Below are 14,054 nucleotides of genomic sequence, written 5' to 3' on the forward strand. Positions count from 1 at the left end.
AAATGAAATTTCCAGCCCTCCTCAAAATAATGTGGAACAATAAAATGTTCCCCTGTCACTTCCCAGAGGAAGTTGACGATATACTAGCTAAAATGAAAGCCTAGTTAATTATTTCTCTTCCTCTTTTCCTCTTTTCTAAAATTACATTCTTAGAGAATGGTTAAATAATAAAATGGGGAGAAAGGGAGACGGAGGGGAAAAGAATAAATAAAGGGAAAAAAAAGGGGAGGTGATTAAATTAAAAAAAAAGAGTATATATATATGAACAGAGGTCTGAGAGGGCTATATATGAAAAAGCAGTAATCACTATTAGATAAAAATATATATGTATATAAAAAAAAGACCAATGATTCGTTACACGTAAACGGGGTGTCAAGGGTATAGGGCCTCCTAAGGCGTATTTACGCCAAACAGGAGGGTAGGGTTCCTTGGGGGGAGGGTTGGGTGGGCACATAGGGGTGAGGGTAAAAAACAGATAAAAATGCCCTCATTTGCCATAAATCTTTATTTTTTCAAGTTCAAATGCAATTATAGGTCACTACTGGTTGTAGGTGAAGGAGTAGATATATTACATGATGACTTCGTCTAGTTGTAGCAAAATCCTTTCCTAGAACTTGAACGGTTTGGGGAGCCGTAAGAAACAACAAAACATCTGCAACTTTTTGGGAAACACTGGAGCATCCATATTTCTTTTACAGGAAACTCATTTAGAAACAGAAGAATGTAGGAAAATATTTGTAAAGTATAAATGGGTTCAGGAGATTCTGTGTTCGAAACAAACTGGCGTTACTAGAGGGGTAGCAATGGTAATAAGTGCTAATAAAGGGATTAGAGTCCATGACTGGAGTACAGACCAGTCAGGAAGGTGGCTGGCCGCAGTTGTCTCAATGGCTAATGTTAAATTTCTGTGTGGGGTATATTATAGTCCCAACGAAGACAATGCTTGTTTCTTACAAAAGTTAGAAAATTATATGTTACAGCATACAATTCCAGTTATATTGGGGGGTGATTTTAACTTATTACTAGACCCCCAAATAGATCGCACTTCAAAAGCTAAATATAACCCTCCAAAAAATCCCTTTTAGTTTTAAAAAACATCATGAAGGACTATACATTACATGATGCCTGGAGAGTTAAACATGGTACCCTAAGAGAATATTCCTTTTACAGCAAAAAGTATCACCAGTTCTCTAGAATAGATTTTTTTTTACTAGATCAATCTCTCCTAGCAAATATTTCCTCTATTTCCTACATCCCAGTCGGTCTGTCAGATCATTCTGCGATTGAGTTAAAAATAAATTTCAAAAATAATATCTTAGAATATAGGTGGACACTTGACAGGACCATCTTATTAAATGAAGAGTTCAGGGATAAAATCAAGAAAAATTCTACGGAATTCTTTAGATTTAACGACAATACCGCCTCAGATCATATCATATGGGATACATTTAAGTTTTAAATAAGAGGAATATATGGCTCCCAAATGACCCTAAATAGGAAGCTTAAAAAAGAAAGAGATACTCAAGAGCTTAACTTAATTAAAATAAAAGAACAGCAACTTCATTACACTGCCTTGGATGATAGAGCTAGTATTCCAAGGCTTGAGAGAGAAATATTAGAGAGCTGAAAAAGCACTTAAAGATAGATGGGAAGTAGGTAAGTTGCGCAATTTTTAATATGGAGAGAAATGTGGGGCATTGTTAGCGTGGAAGGCTAGGACGGAGAGGAGTAGGAACAATATTAAATCCTTGACACAGCGTGGGACTGGAGTATCTTTAACAGATGATATAGATATTAAAAAGGAAGCCAGAACTTTTTATGAAGAACTATATCAAGAGAAGACTAACTGGCAGGGGGGAGAACTGGATAACTGGTGGATCTTAAGAGAGTTGCCACAGTTGAGTGACACAGATAAAGCTTCCTTGGTTAAGGAGATCACAGAGGGAGAGATTAGATCTCAATTGAAAAAAATGGCTAGAAATAAGGCTTCTGGCCCTGATGGACTGCCGATAGAGGTCTATAAAGATACCGTTGAAGAAATTATAGCACCATTACAGAGAATCTTTAATAAAATATTCATCTACGGAGAACAAATCCCGTCTTCTTGGCTAGATGCTACAATTTCCTTTATAGCCAAACCAAACAAAGATGCGGAAAAAATATAGTACTACCGTCCTATCTCGCTTTTGAACTCAGATTTAAAGATAAACTCGGGTATCTTGGCGTCCAGGCTTGCTAAAGTTATAAAAACAATCATCCACCCCGACCAGAGGGGATTTATACCAGGTCGCCAACTAAATGAACTTACCTTTCAAGTAACCGGAGCCATAGATATCGCAATAGAGAAGAAGATCCCGCTCACCATCGTAGCAATAGACGCGGCCAAAGCATTTGATCAAGTGAACTGGCTCTTTTTATGGAAGTCGATGATAAAATTTGTCTTTCCGGAGATCTTTGTTAAGGGAATTGAAACTCTGTATAGGGGCCCGAGAGCTAAGATCTTAGTAAATGGTAGTCTGTCTGACCGGTTGAACATTTTTAGAGGGACAAGGCAGGGTTGCCCCCTATCACCTCTTTTATTTGATATATACATCGAACCTTTTGTTTGTTCTCTAAGACAAGACTCTGTAATCAAACCATTTAAAATAGGAGATTTAACACTTAAGACAGCCCTATATGCAGACGATCTCCTCCTTTATACATTGAATCCAGTGGAAGCAATACCAAGGTTATTTGAACTGGCTGAGGATTTTGGTACAGTATCTGGGTATGGTATTAACAGAGATAAAACTGATATAATGTGCTGGAATAATCCTGTCCCTATCCCAGAAGCAAAAACTAAAATCAGATACCTTGGGATCCAACTTATTCAAAATCTGGAAGATACCCCTAAGACTAGCTGGGCGATTGTAATAAAAGAAGTAAAAAAACTCTTGAGCAGGTGGAACACCCCACCCTTAAACATCTACGGCAGTGTGAATCTAATTAAAATGATAATCCTGCCAAAGCTAACGTTTCTTTTTAACTCTATTCCCTTAATTTTTAATAAAAAAGATATTCTCAATCTGCAAGGAAGGATAGGTTCTTTTATTTGGGCGACTAAATCTCCCAGAATAGCATGGAAGAAGTTGAGGAGAGGATTAAAACTTGGCGGTTTGGCACTTCCAGACTTACTTCTTTATTGCTATGCCTTCCAATTTAAAAATTTCAGAATTCTAGCAATCAAGCAGGACTTTACTTCACACGGCAAACTTTTTCAGGCTATGTTATTAGACCTTCCACATAGTGCAGATTTCTTTTTATTTAAGTTTGGCGATCAAAATTTTTTTTCAAAAATTCACCTGAAGCTTTTAAGGACTGCCCTAGATAATTGGCAACAGATTCGTAAAATACTAGGTATTCCTTACTACCACTCCCAAGCCCCAATTTGGGACTCCCCCGGCACCCCGGAATGTTTAATGGATCAACTAGCTCTTCCACTGAGGAGAGCTGGTCTTTTGAAATGGGGGGACCTCTGTGATGCCTCGACACTATTAAGCTGGGAATCCCTAATGAGTTTAACCGGGGGTACCCTTACTAGATTCAAGTTCTACCAACTGTCTGCCTGGCGGGGGAGTCAAAAGTGGAATATAGAAGAAGAGAGCCCGCTGTTGGAACTAATAAACAGTAATACGGGAAAGAAGGGTGAGACTGCTGAATGGTATAAAATTTTAGTGGGAAGTAAGGATAATCTGGAAATAGAAATTATTAAATTATGGGACACTTCTACAGTTCAGATCTCAGATAACTTAGTGAAAGATTGGATAGATTTGTTTACAATGTCTCAAAAAATTATAAAACCTTCAAATCTTAGAAGAAATCACCTATTTACAATGTATAGGGCCTATTGGACTCCGGCGAAACTTTCCAAAATGTCAACGGTACAATATTCTTGTCCTAGATGTAAGCTTTTTGAAGCCAATGATATACATTTGTTCTTTGAATGTCCGGAAATAGGTGGCTACTGGAGACAAGTGTGTGGTTTCTTGGAAGAAGTACTATCATTTCCATTCATATGCACTCCAAGATTAGTCTTCTTTGGTTTTCAATCTGATTATGACATTAACAGCTATATATCACAGTTTATTTTCTATGTGGTAGTCATCGCCAGGCGAGAGATTTGTAAAGAGTGGAAGTCGGAACTCCCCCAAAAATTTTCTGAATGTCTCAAAAACATCATGGCGGTGAGTAAATTTGATACACTATGTGGAGGGGCGAAGTCTGTTAAATTGTGGTCTGCTTTAAAAACATGGAGCGATAAATAAAAACTAATAGTCCAATGATTATGCCAGAGGTTAAGTGGTCAGGTCCTCCCAATGTAGTATGAAACACCGCAAGTGGGAGTTGGATGGAAAAACAACCCTACCTCTGGGCAATCTTCACTGGCTATCCACAAACATAAGGGCTGGAAAGGAAGGTTTGTGTCAGTGGCTTGAAGTACGCCCATTTAGAGCTAATATCTACTGGTGGCATATATGAGGACAAAAAAAAAATTGGATACACTCCTGACTGGCATTTTTAACTAACTTATAAGTCCCTAGTATATGTTACTAAAGCGTACCCTGGACCTGAGAGATAAATGACACTAGTAGGCTGCCGTACATACAGTGTCAGCACTAAAGTGACTATACAAAGCATGTCAATAGGCCTGTCTCCTTTGCAGCCTTGGTAGGCTGTATTAAACCTTTTGCTAAGCCCAAGTCTTCCTTTTTAATACTTTTAAGTCACCCCTAAGGAAGTCTCTAAAAGTCGATGGAGCAGGGTGCTTGCTATTTAATAAGTAGGACATTTTATGTTACACATGTTCTAGCAGTGAAAACCTCCAAAAGTCGTTTTTCACTGTTGCAACGTTGGCTCTCCCATAGAAAAGCACTGTGTATCATGATAACACCATATACTGTTTAACTTCAGTTTGGGAGTGGTTAGAAAAATGATTGAGGGACTCATGTAAAAAGTATTTTTTTAATTCCTACTTAATGATAATAATTATAATAATAATAAAAAAGCAGCTTATAAAGCGCATAGCTACTCCTATAGGAGTGTCTTAGCATTAGAGGGTCAAAGCTTCTAACCAAAATCACACATAGCACAAGAACGCAGATTGTATTTGGGAATTTTTCTGAACAGTTCTATCTTGGAAAGTCTTAACTGCAAAGGGAGAGAGTTCAAAAACTTGGGTGCAAGGAAGCTGAAGAAGCTCCCATTCATTTGAACATTCTTCACCAGCGGAACCTGAGCTTATAAGGCCTCGGAAGACCTGAGATGTCTCAAAGGATTGTGAGGTATAATGAAAGTATGCAAGTAGGTCACACCAGACTTCCTGAAAATTCTGTAGCAGTAACAAAGAGCTTTAAAAGCAGCACTCTTCTTCACTGGAATACAGCGAAGCTTGAGATGTGCTACTCCAATGGAGGCCCATTTAGGAAGATTGAATAACTTCTGAGCTGCTGATTCCTGAACCTGTTGGAGTCTCAATAGCCGTGACTGAGAGAATACAAGGTGTTACAGTATTCCAACCGTGAGATGACTAAGGCTTGGATCACTGTCTTTTGAGCAGATAATGATAGGAGACCAATAAAAGTTTTCAGTGACTCGAGGATCCCAAAGCACTTGCCTTGCAAGGCCATACATTGGTCAATGAAGGTGAAACTTTGGTCAAACCAAATGCCCAGGTTCTTGACCTTAAGCTTTGGAGATGGAAAAGAACCAAGAGGCGCTGGCCACCAATCTGGAGACCAAATGGCAGGCTGATTGCGCCAGATGAGGCCCTCGGCCGGGGACCAGATGGGCTATTCCTGGGCAACAACGCCCAGGTGCCCGGGCCTCCCTCCTGCGGCCCGCAGGCATGGCAAAGCGCCCTGGGACGGTCCCGGGCATTTTTTAAAATAATTTCTGCGGAATTTGTGCTGGGGTCGCAAATCCCTCCGAAATTATTTTAAAAAATGAAGTGCAGGCTCCCGCGCTTCATTTAAATGAGGCCCCGGGTGGGCCAGGTCCCGGGGGCATTGCCCAATTTACAATTTATAATTGTTGGGGCCCACACGGCCCTCTCTGAGACCCGGGGATTGCCACCCCCAGGGCTTTTCTAAAATATTTGCAGGGGCACACCACCCCCCCCGCAGCCCTGGGGGCCTCCAAGGCCCCCCCAAGCCCCGGGGACCACCATCCCCCAGGGCTTTTCTAAAATATTCACGGGGCAAACGCCCCCGCAGCCCCGGGAATCGCCAACCCAGGGCTTTAAAACAAAAAAAAAATCAAATCTGTGTGGGGGCTCGAGCCCCCCCCCCCACATGCCCCTGGGACGGCCATCTCGCCCAGGGCACTAAGTATGTTAATTTGGAGGTCCGTTACGGACCCCCATGCGCCCGAGACTACCACCACCGGGGCTTTAAACATGTTGAGAGGGGGCCCTTGATGACCGTGGGGACCACAACCCCCCAGGGCCGGCACCTGCAGTGTCCTGAGGTGCCCACCCCGGGACACTAGATTTGTTTCTTGAAAGAAAGTATCAGTACAGGCAAGGTGTATGTTATATTTTGATAAGAGGCTCAGCTTTGCTGATTAGAGCCAAACCCTCCATTGTTAGAGAGTTTGCAATGACAGGGCGGGAGCTATGCAGTTCCTATCCTGTCATTGCAAACACTGTTTTGCTTCATTGAAGCGAGAACAGGGAAACCTGCTCTCGCTTCAATCAAGCAAAACAGATTGCTTTTCCACACGGGGAGCTGCATGTCAGCACCCCCCCATGTTTAAAAGCAATGCCAGCTCCCACAGGACGCGGGGAGCTGGCAGAGACCGTGGGGGTATTGGGGCTCCTCCCACAGTCCCCAATGGACAGGCTAGGCCCTGAGAGATTGGGTCCCCGGGGCCAGAAGTGGCCATGGATAGGGGCACCGCTGCCCCCTCCCATTTACAAAAAAAAAAAACCACGGCAGGCCGGCCCCAGGGGATTGGGTCCCCGGAGCCATAAAGGGCCTGAGGAGGGGGGCCATGCGGCCCCTCTCCAAATATGTTTACAAAAAATTAATACTGGCCATGGGGTCCCCGGGTCCAAAAATGGCCTCAGGAGGAGGGCCAGGCTGCCCCCTCCCAATAAAATAGAACATTTAAAAAAAAAAGCTAGACAGAGCCCAGGGGGATGGGGTCCCCGGGGCTAACAGAGGCCTCAGGAGGGGGGCCGCGCAACCCCCTCCTTTGAAAAAAATATATTTTTAAAAAATATGTATATGGGCATGCCCCGGCAAATGGGGTCCCCGGGGAAGAAATCGGCCTCAAGGAGGGGGGCCACTCGGCCCCCTTCCTGTTAATTTTTTTAACAATAGGGGTCAGGCTCTGGGAGTCCCCAGGGCCCCATAAGTGCATAAAAGAAGAGGGTGGGGGGCGCACAGCCCCTCTTCTAAAAAAATAAAAATAAAAGCTGGCATTGCACCGGAAGCCTTCCCTCTACTTGCAGCACTCTGCAAATACACCCCCTGGTGCATTGTAAGTTGGGGGATTAATTCCCCTTGAATACTGAGATCCCTGGGTGCCATCTAGCCTACCAGGTACCTCCAGTAACCTAGGGAAACCTAGCACACCTATAAATTTTTGGAAACTAGACACCCAGGGGAATCCAGGATGTGGGGCTTGTCTGGCTCTCACCAGGTTCTGTTAACCAGAATCCTTTGCAAACCTCAAACTTTGTAAAAAAAAATAATTCCTCACATTTCTATGGTGGAAAGTTCTGGAATCTGCGTGGATCCACTAATTTCCACCCATCCAGTATTCCCCAAGGTCTTCCAAGAAAAATGGCACCTCACTTTTTTTGGGTAGGCCTAGTGTCTGTGACAGAAAATGGCTCAAAATGCAATGTGGACACACCAAGGCCGTTTATAGCTGAATACCAATGCTCAATGGGGATCTGTTTGTGGGTATTTCCCTTCTATTTTGTAATTAATGTATTATGGAACAAGTGTTACCTAAAAGTTATGATACAAAGTGAATAATGCAGTTGTAGGTATGCTTGTCTGACCGGGTGGGTGGGGGTGGGTTTGGGGGGGAGGCAGTAATTGTTGGTAAAAACTGAACAAAGATACTTTTTTTTAAAAAAAAAGGTAAACTTAGCAAACCTATACATTTTTGCAAAGTATATACCCAGGGGAATCCAGGATGGGATGACTTGTCTGGCTCTCTCCAGGTTCTGTTACCCCGAGTCCCTTGCAAACCTCAAACTTGGTCAAAAAACATATTTTCCTCACATTTCTGTGGTGGAAAGTACTGGAATCTGCGTGGATCCACAACATTCCACCCATACAGCATTCCCCAAAGTCTTCTGAGAAAAAAAATTCCTCACTTCTGTGGGTAGACCTAGTGGCCGTGACAGGAAATGGCCCAAAATGCAACGTGGACATACCACATCTTCACAGTTAAAACTGGCCCTTTTTTTGCAAAGTTTCTAGCTGTAGATTTTGAACCCTAGGTCTGGCGGCACCTAGGAAAACCAACCAAACCTATACATTTTTTAAAACTAGACACCCAGGGGAATCCAGGATGGGGTGACTTAACTGGCTCTCACCAGGTTCTGTTACCCAGAATCCCTTGCAAACCTCAAACTTTGGAAAGTTCTGGAATGTGTGTGGATCCACAAAATTCCACCCGCCCCACAGTCCCCAACATCTACTGCGAAAAATGGTACCTCACTTGTGTGGATAGGTCTAGTGCCCAGGAAAGGAAACAGCCCAAAACGCATCGTGGACACACCACACTTTCACAGTTGCATGGGTGGGTCAAGTACCCGCAACAGGCGAGGGCCCAAAACGTATTGAGGAAACTTCAAAATGACCTATCACAAAACAGCCTGGTTTTGCAAACAGGATCACCTGGGTTTTTGGGGCTAGTGGGCTTTTTGCCACCCCGGGGGGCAGATTGGTGGCTACTGCCCCCATCTGCCCACCAGGGAGGGCAGAAAGATTGTAATTTTTGTGGGGTGTGGGGGCATTGGCATGCCCGTTTTGGGCAGCCCCCACCCCTAATTGTACTTGCCCAAAAATATTCCTGGTGTGCAGTGGGCTTTCTGCCTCCTGGGGGGCAGAAAGACTGAATGTAGCCAATTTTTGGGGGGAAGCAGAAGGCCCTTGCCCAAGGGGCCGCTCCTCCCTCCCTGGTGTCTAGTGGGTCGATCCCTGCTTGGAGATCGCCCTCCTTGGGCAATCTCCAAGTAGGGATCCACTAGGGAGCCATCGGAAAGGGGAGATTCTTCTCTTTCCAATGATACCTCTCCCGTCTTTCTACAACCTAATGGGGCTGAGATAGCCCCCTGAGCACATAGAAAGTGGAACTGAAATGAGCCTAAAGGCTCATTTCAGTTTCTATGAAATGACGACAACACGACGTGCACGCTGATCATTATTTCACAGAGGTGGGGGAGCCTTGGGAGTTGGGGAAGCTCTTCCCCAGCTCCCGAGGCTTTTGGGGAGAAAAAGAAATCCCTCTGGTGCCTGCACCAGAGGGATTTCCGGTGCCATGTGCCAGGTCGGCCGGGAGGCGTCCTGCGCACACAAGCACTGTGACGCACAATAGTTCATGTCCGTCATGCTCTCGCAAGGGGCTAAAGGGTACTTCAAATGATATAGGGCTATATGTACTATTTACTGGTCTCCAAATACTGATCACAATTTGCGACCAGTATATTTGCATCCAGTAAAGAATTTTGGGAACTGACCTATGTACTAATAGGCCAGTTCTTAAAATTTGGAATCATCGAGGGCAAGAATACAACCTCCCTCATGCACATTAATGAGGTAGGTCACAAATTCAGCAGACACCATATCTGTGACTGATTTTCAATAAAGCAAATGTTTTAATGCAGCTTGTTTTCCTTAGAGGAAAAGGGACTGTGTTAAAAAAAAATAGAAAGGTATTTAAAAAAAAGTTTGTTTAAAAGCAGATAGTAGTTTCACGGACCACTGCCTCATCTTGAATTATATTTTTGTTTTTTACATTCACCCCCTTCCCTTTTGGGAATGGGTTGCCATCGCCTTTGAGGTAGTGGTAAAATATCAATACTTTGTGACTGGATTTTTGTCGCAACACATTGATACATTAGACACCAGTTAGGTATTTGGCTGACATGCCTACAACACGCTCCTTCCAGATGCTGAATGGTTATCCATTCTGAATCCCCCTTTTCCAACTAAAATAGGATTCATAAATAAGAAAAAGCATTTTAACTATCTGAAACACTGAATCGAAGCATTTGCGACTGTTAAAATGCTTAGTATATGTGTCCTCTATTTGTTCTGATGGTATTTCACTGTTACCACGTTCTAAACTTTTATTTCTTCTTTGTCTCATATATGGATGTTTAATTGATTAATTGATTAATTCAGTCTATTACATTTAGCTGCATTTGAATCACACTATAAGCAAAGTCTGTAATGGAACTCCTCAAACACTTTAGTCTCTTCTTTCATTTTGGTTTTGACGGTGGTGACTTTTTTCTTTATTTCTATAAGAAATTATATAACCTGTGCTAATTTTGGTGTGGCTCATTCTCCTCTTCAGGAGGATACATTTTGCTCCAATGCCTCGGTGGTAGTAGAAGCCAAATATGCTGATAGTGTCTGTACAGGAGTTGTTGTGAGTAGTGCAACAGGTGTAAATTATGAAAAGGATGAAAAAGGGGCAGGGCAATATGTAAGAACTGGAAGACCTCACCAAATAGAGCTGTAGGTGAGGATAATAGAAGCCCATATAGAATGAGAGTTCTGGAAGGTAGGATGCAGATCAGACAACGGCATATGGAATGGCCTCAGCAGTTGTGAGGTTTACATCAGTGAGGGGTGATAGACAAGAGGTTTAGCATACTGAGGGTCGGCAACAGGGGTTTAAGACGAGCTGAGGTCATGTAATTTGACACTTGAGTGAGTACAGTTTCTAGAGAATATTATGCTTAAAATATGATTTAAAATCCTTAAATAGCTTGTGCAGGTGGAGGTAGTATTTAAAACTACTGAATACTAGCCGTTACAGAAATTTGGAAAGGTGGGTAAATTGAAAGACAGGGTGATAGGTGAGGGGGAAGGATGGGTGGACAACTGCTCAATGGTCACCCAATTTTAGGACAGTCAAAAACACTCAGAGAATTTGATGAATGTTTAGTGGTGGATCCTAACTACGCCTTTGCGATTTTTGCCAATACGTTATCACCAAAAATGTTTATGTCCGATCATGTAATGAAAAGTTGAATTAAGTTAAGAAAATGCTAAAAAAACAAGTTTAAGGGTGAGAATCTATGTTTTCATGTGACCTACCTCTTTGCACACATCGTCCACCGTCATGTTAACAATAGACAGCAGAGTGAGCCGATTTGAGTTTTTGTCTTCCACCAAACTGTGGCTTCCACGTAGTAGTTCCATCTGCCTTTTCATAGAGAAATCCAGATTGACAGTGAAGGGCAAATGAACGTTTGCATCTTTCACTCTGAAGTTGCACTTTAGGAATTTGTGGAAGAGTTGTGGGTCACCATCCAGCTCTAGTAGTTTTTCAATCTGTTTTTTGAGAACATCAAGTTCGTCTAAGGATTTGTCAAACACATCCCACAGTAATGTGTTCTCATATGAAGTGTCTTCTCCTCCTTCTTGACTGCATTCAGCAAGACATCTCTTCTGCTGCTCATCTTCGATGCATTGTAAGACCCAGCTTAAGCGACAGGGCCACTGGTTGGCCAGCACAACCCATTCTGCTACCTTATTAGGATCCACTGTATCTTTATGCACTTTCCGGACCATTAGACGAATTGTAATTGCTATTGTATTGACAATCCTTCTAATGTGAATAACATTATCTGTTATGTACTCTTTCATTGAATCATTGCAAAGGTGCTCCAAAGCCTTCCGTATGAGATTATTTGTTTTATGACATTTTTCAGCAGACATATTTGACTGCTTCAAATATTCAGAACCATTTACAATTAAAGGTATGTCATTATTGTCTGCAATATCGCTCAGTTCAATGTGATTGCCAGACATGTAGGGAATGATAGGCTGCATTGAGGGTCCTCCAGCTTCCTTGAAATTTGGCACAAATTCACCTTCCTCTGGGTCATTTAATAAGTCTTCCTTGCACTCAATGAAACACCGAAGTATGTGACACTTGGTTTCACAGTCCATCTTGGGTACTGAGAAGGGGAGAGTAACAATTCGGTTTAGGAAGTCGTAGCCATTGTTAGCCATGCCTTTCATATACTGAGAACTCTCCACACAGTCTACAACAATGCGTGGGTCAACTGCCAAAATGGAAATGAAAGGGGCATCTTGGTCTGAAAGGAGGATGTTCATGGCATTTAAAACACCAACCACTTTGTCAGGGGCACACTTGTCTAAGTTGGTGATCTCTAGTACCACTCGGATCTTTTTCCGCTGGAATATCTCCATGAGTTTAATGAAGCGAGTAATGATCATGACTTCTCTTTTGACAGAACTCATAAAGCCCAGTTGAGAACTGACATCAGACCTGTTCATCTGCCTCTCCACCTGTGCCCTCTGGTTGATTATCATGTTCTTTATTACCAATATGACTCCTCGGAGAGCACCAGCTGCAGATACTCCTACTACTGCAGCCCCAACGCTTTCAAAAATGGATACCAAATCACCCGGACCATCTCCAGTTGGAAAACCAAGCACAAGTATAAGGATGCCAACAGTGAGTCCAATCACAATCACCAGAATTGTTGCAAGCCACAGAGGAAGGAAGAGGATCTTTTTGGGTATCCATTCTTTGTTCAAGGGTGCATCAACGATTGTACATTTCCTTCCGACTACCCTGTAAATACTTATTGGCATGATCCCAAAATAGTTCTCAATGCCATCACAGAGTTTCGTAATGAGCCCAGCCCACAGCTGGTCACTGCCGGCATACTCCCATGCACTGAAATTTATGAATACGTAATGAAAGTTCTTCCTTTCTTTCAGCCGTGCTGTCAGGACTGGTCGGTAGAAAACCATGAGGAAGATGAGAGAAATTAGATTCCGACCTGAGTTATCCCGGGTCTTTTGTCCAGTCTTCTGATATTCTTGATTTTCCTTTTTTCTTGTCTCAGCATATAAATAATCTGGAAAAAACATAAAATAGAGACCATGTATCAGAGGCATAGTCCAGGATATAAGCCAAAGAAATATGCATAGATTGCTTTGAAAAATGTTCTATAAAATCGCCATAAGCCAAAGAGATATTGTCATCTGGCATCCTCATTTGCAGCAGAGTAACTGCAAGACCCAAGGGTAGAATCATTACAGAAGCCACTCAACTGTCCTCGCAATAGTCCACAGGAAGGAAAGTCTAAACAGGTGAACAAAGCAAGGTAAGAAACTAAGTTTCACCATGATCATTCCATTAAATATTTCCATCCAAAAGCGTAATCATTCCAAGTAAAAACATGTTTGTTTAATTTTTATAGGGTCTGTGTGTCGAAGTAAAAGTTTGGCAAAACCATCCAGAGCTACTGAACGGGGGTCGTTTGGGATTCCATTTTCTTTCCTATTGTTTTTAATGTGCCTATGAGTTCATTTACTCAGGACCTGAAAATGACGGTCGCTGAGCTAGAAACCACTGTTATGCCATAGACCTATCATGGTTAGTCAAGTTAACATTGGAATACTTAGGGGTTAGTTATGTGGCAAGTTTTTTCTCTCAAAGTGTTTGAATGAACCGAGAAATTCCATCAGGAATCCTATGTGGCAACCCAGTTTTATGCTCCACAGAAATGCCCAGACATTACAAGTAAATCTAACATTGCAGATGTTTTAGATTGTCACCTTCCATAGTCACAAGCAGTCTGATATATTTGAGGTCCATATAGACAGTGAAGATAATCCCAACACACAATAACTTCAAAATTAAGACACTTTGGAAAGCCTCTTTGTCAATCATGGCTCAGAAGTGTCCCTTGGACAGTAAGTGAGGATTAATTAAAGTAAAAGGGTGCTCTTTTTTCATGCCACTGAGTTGAACAAGAATGGCACCAATTTCTTTGTCAG

At 42.5% G+C, this 14,054-nt stretch overlaps 1 protein-coding gene across 1 annotated transcript in view; it reads right to left on the minus strand.

The window, feature by feature from the left end:
- LOC147692145 (NTPase KAP family P-loop domain-containing protein 1-like) overlaps positions 1 to 14,054 on the minus strand; it is a 273,140-nt gene that overhangs the window by 5,768 nt on the left and 253,318 nt on the right. The window contains exon 4 of the mRNA XM_086938444.1: positions 11,331 to 13,129. Within this exon, the coding sequence (XP_086794570.1) occupies positions 11,331 to 13,129 (1,799 nt within the window). The remainder of the gene's footprint in view (positions 1 to 11,330; positions 13,130 to 14,054) is intronic.

Source organism: Lissotriton vulgaris, chromosome 9 (genome assembly GCF_964263255.1).
Source record: "Lissotriton vulgaris chromosome 9, aLisVul1.2, whole genome shotgun sequence".
NCBI lineage: Eukaryota > Metazoa > Chordata > Amphibia > Caudata > Salamandridae > Lissotriton > Lissotriton vulgaris.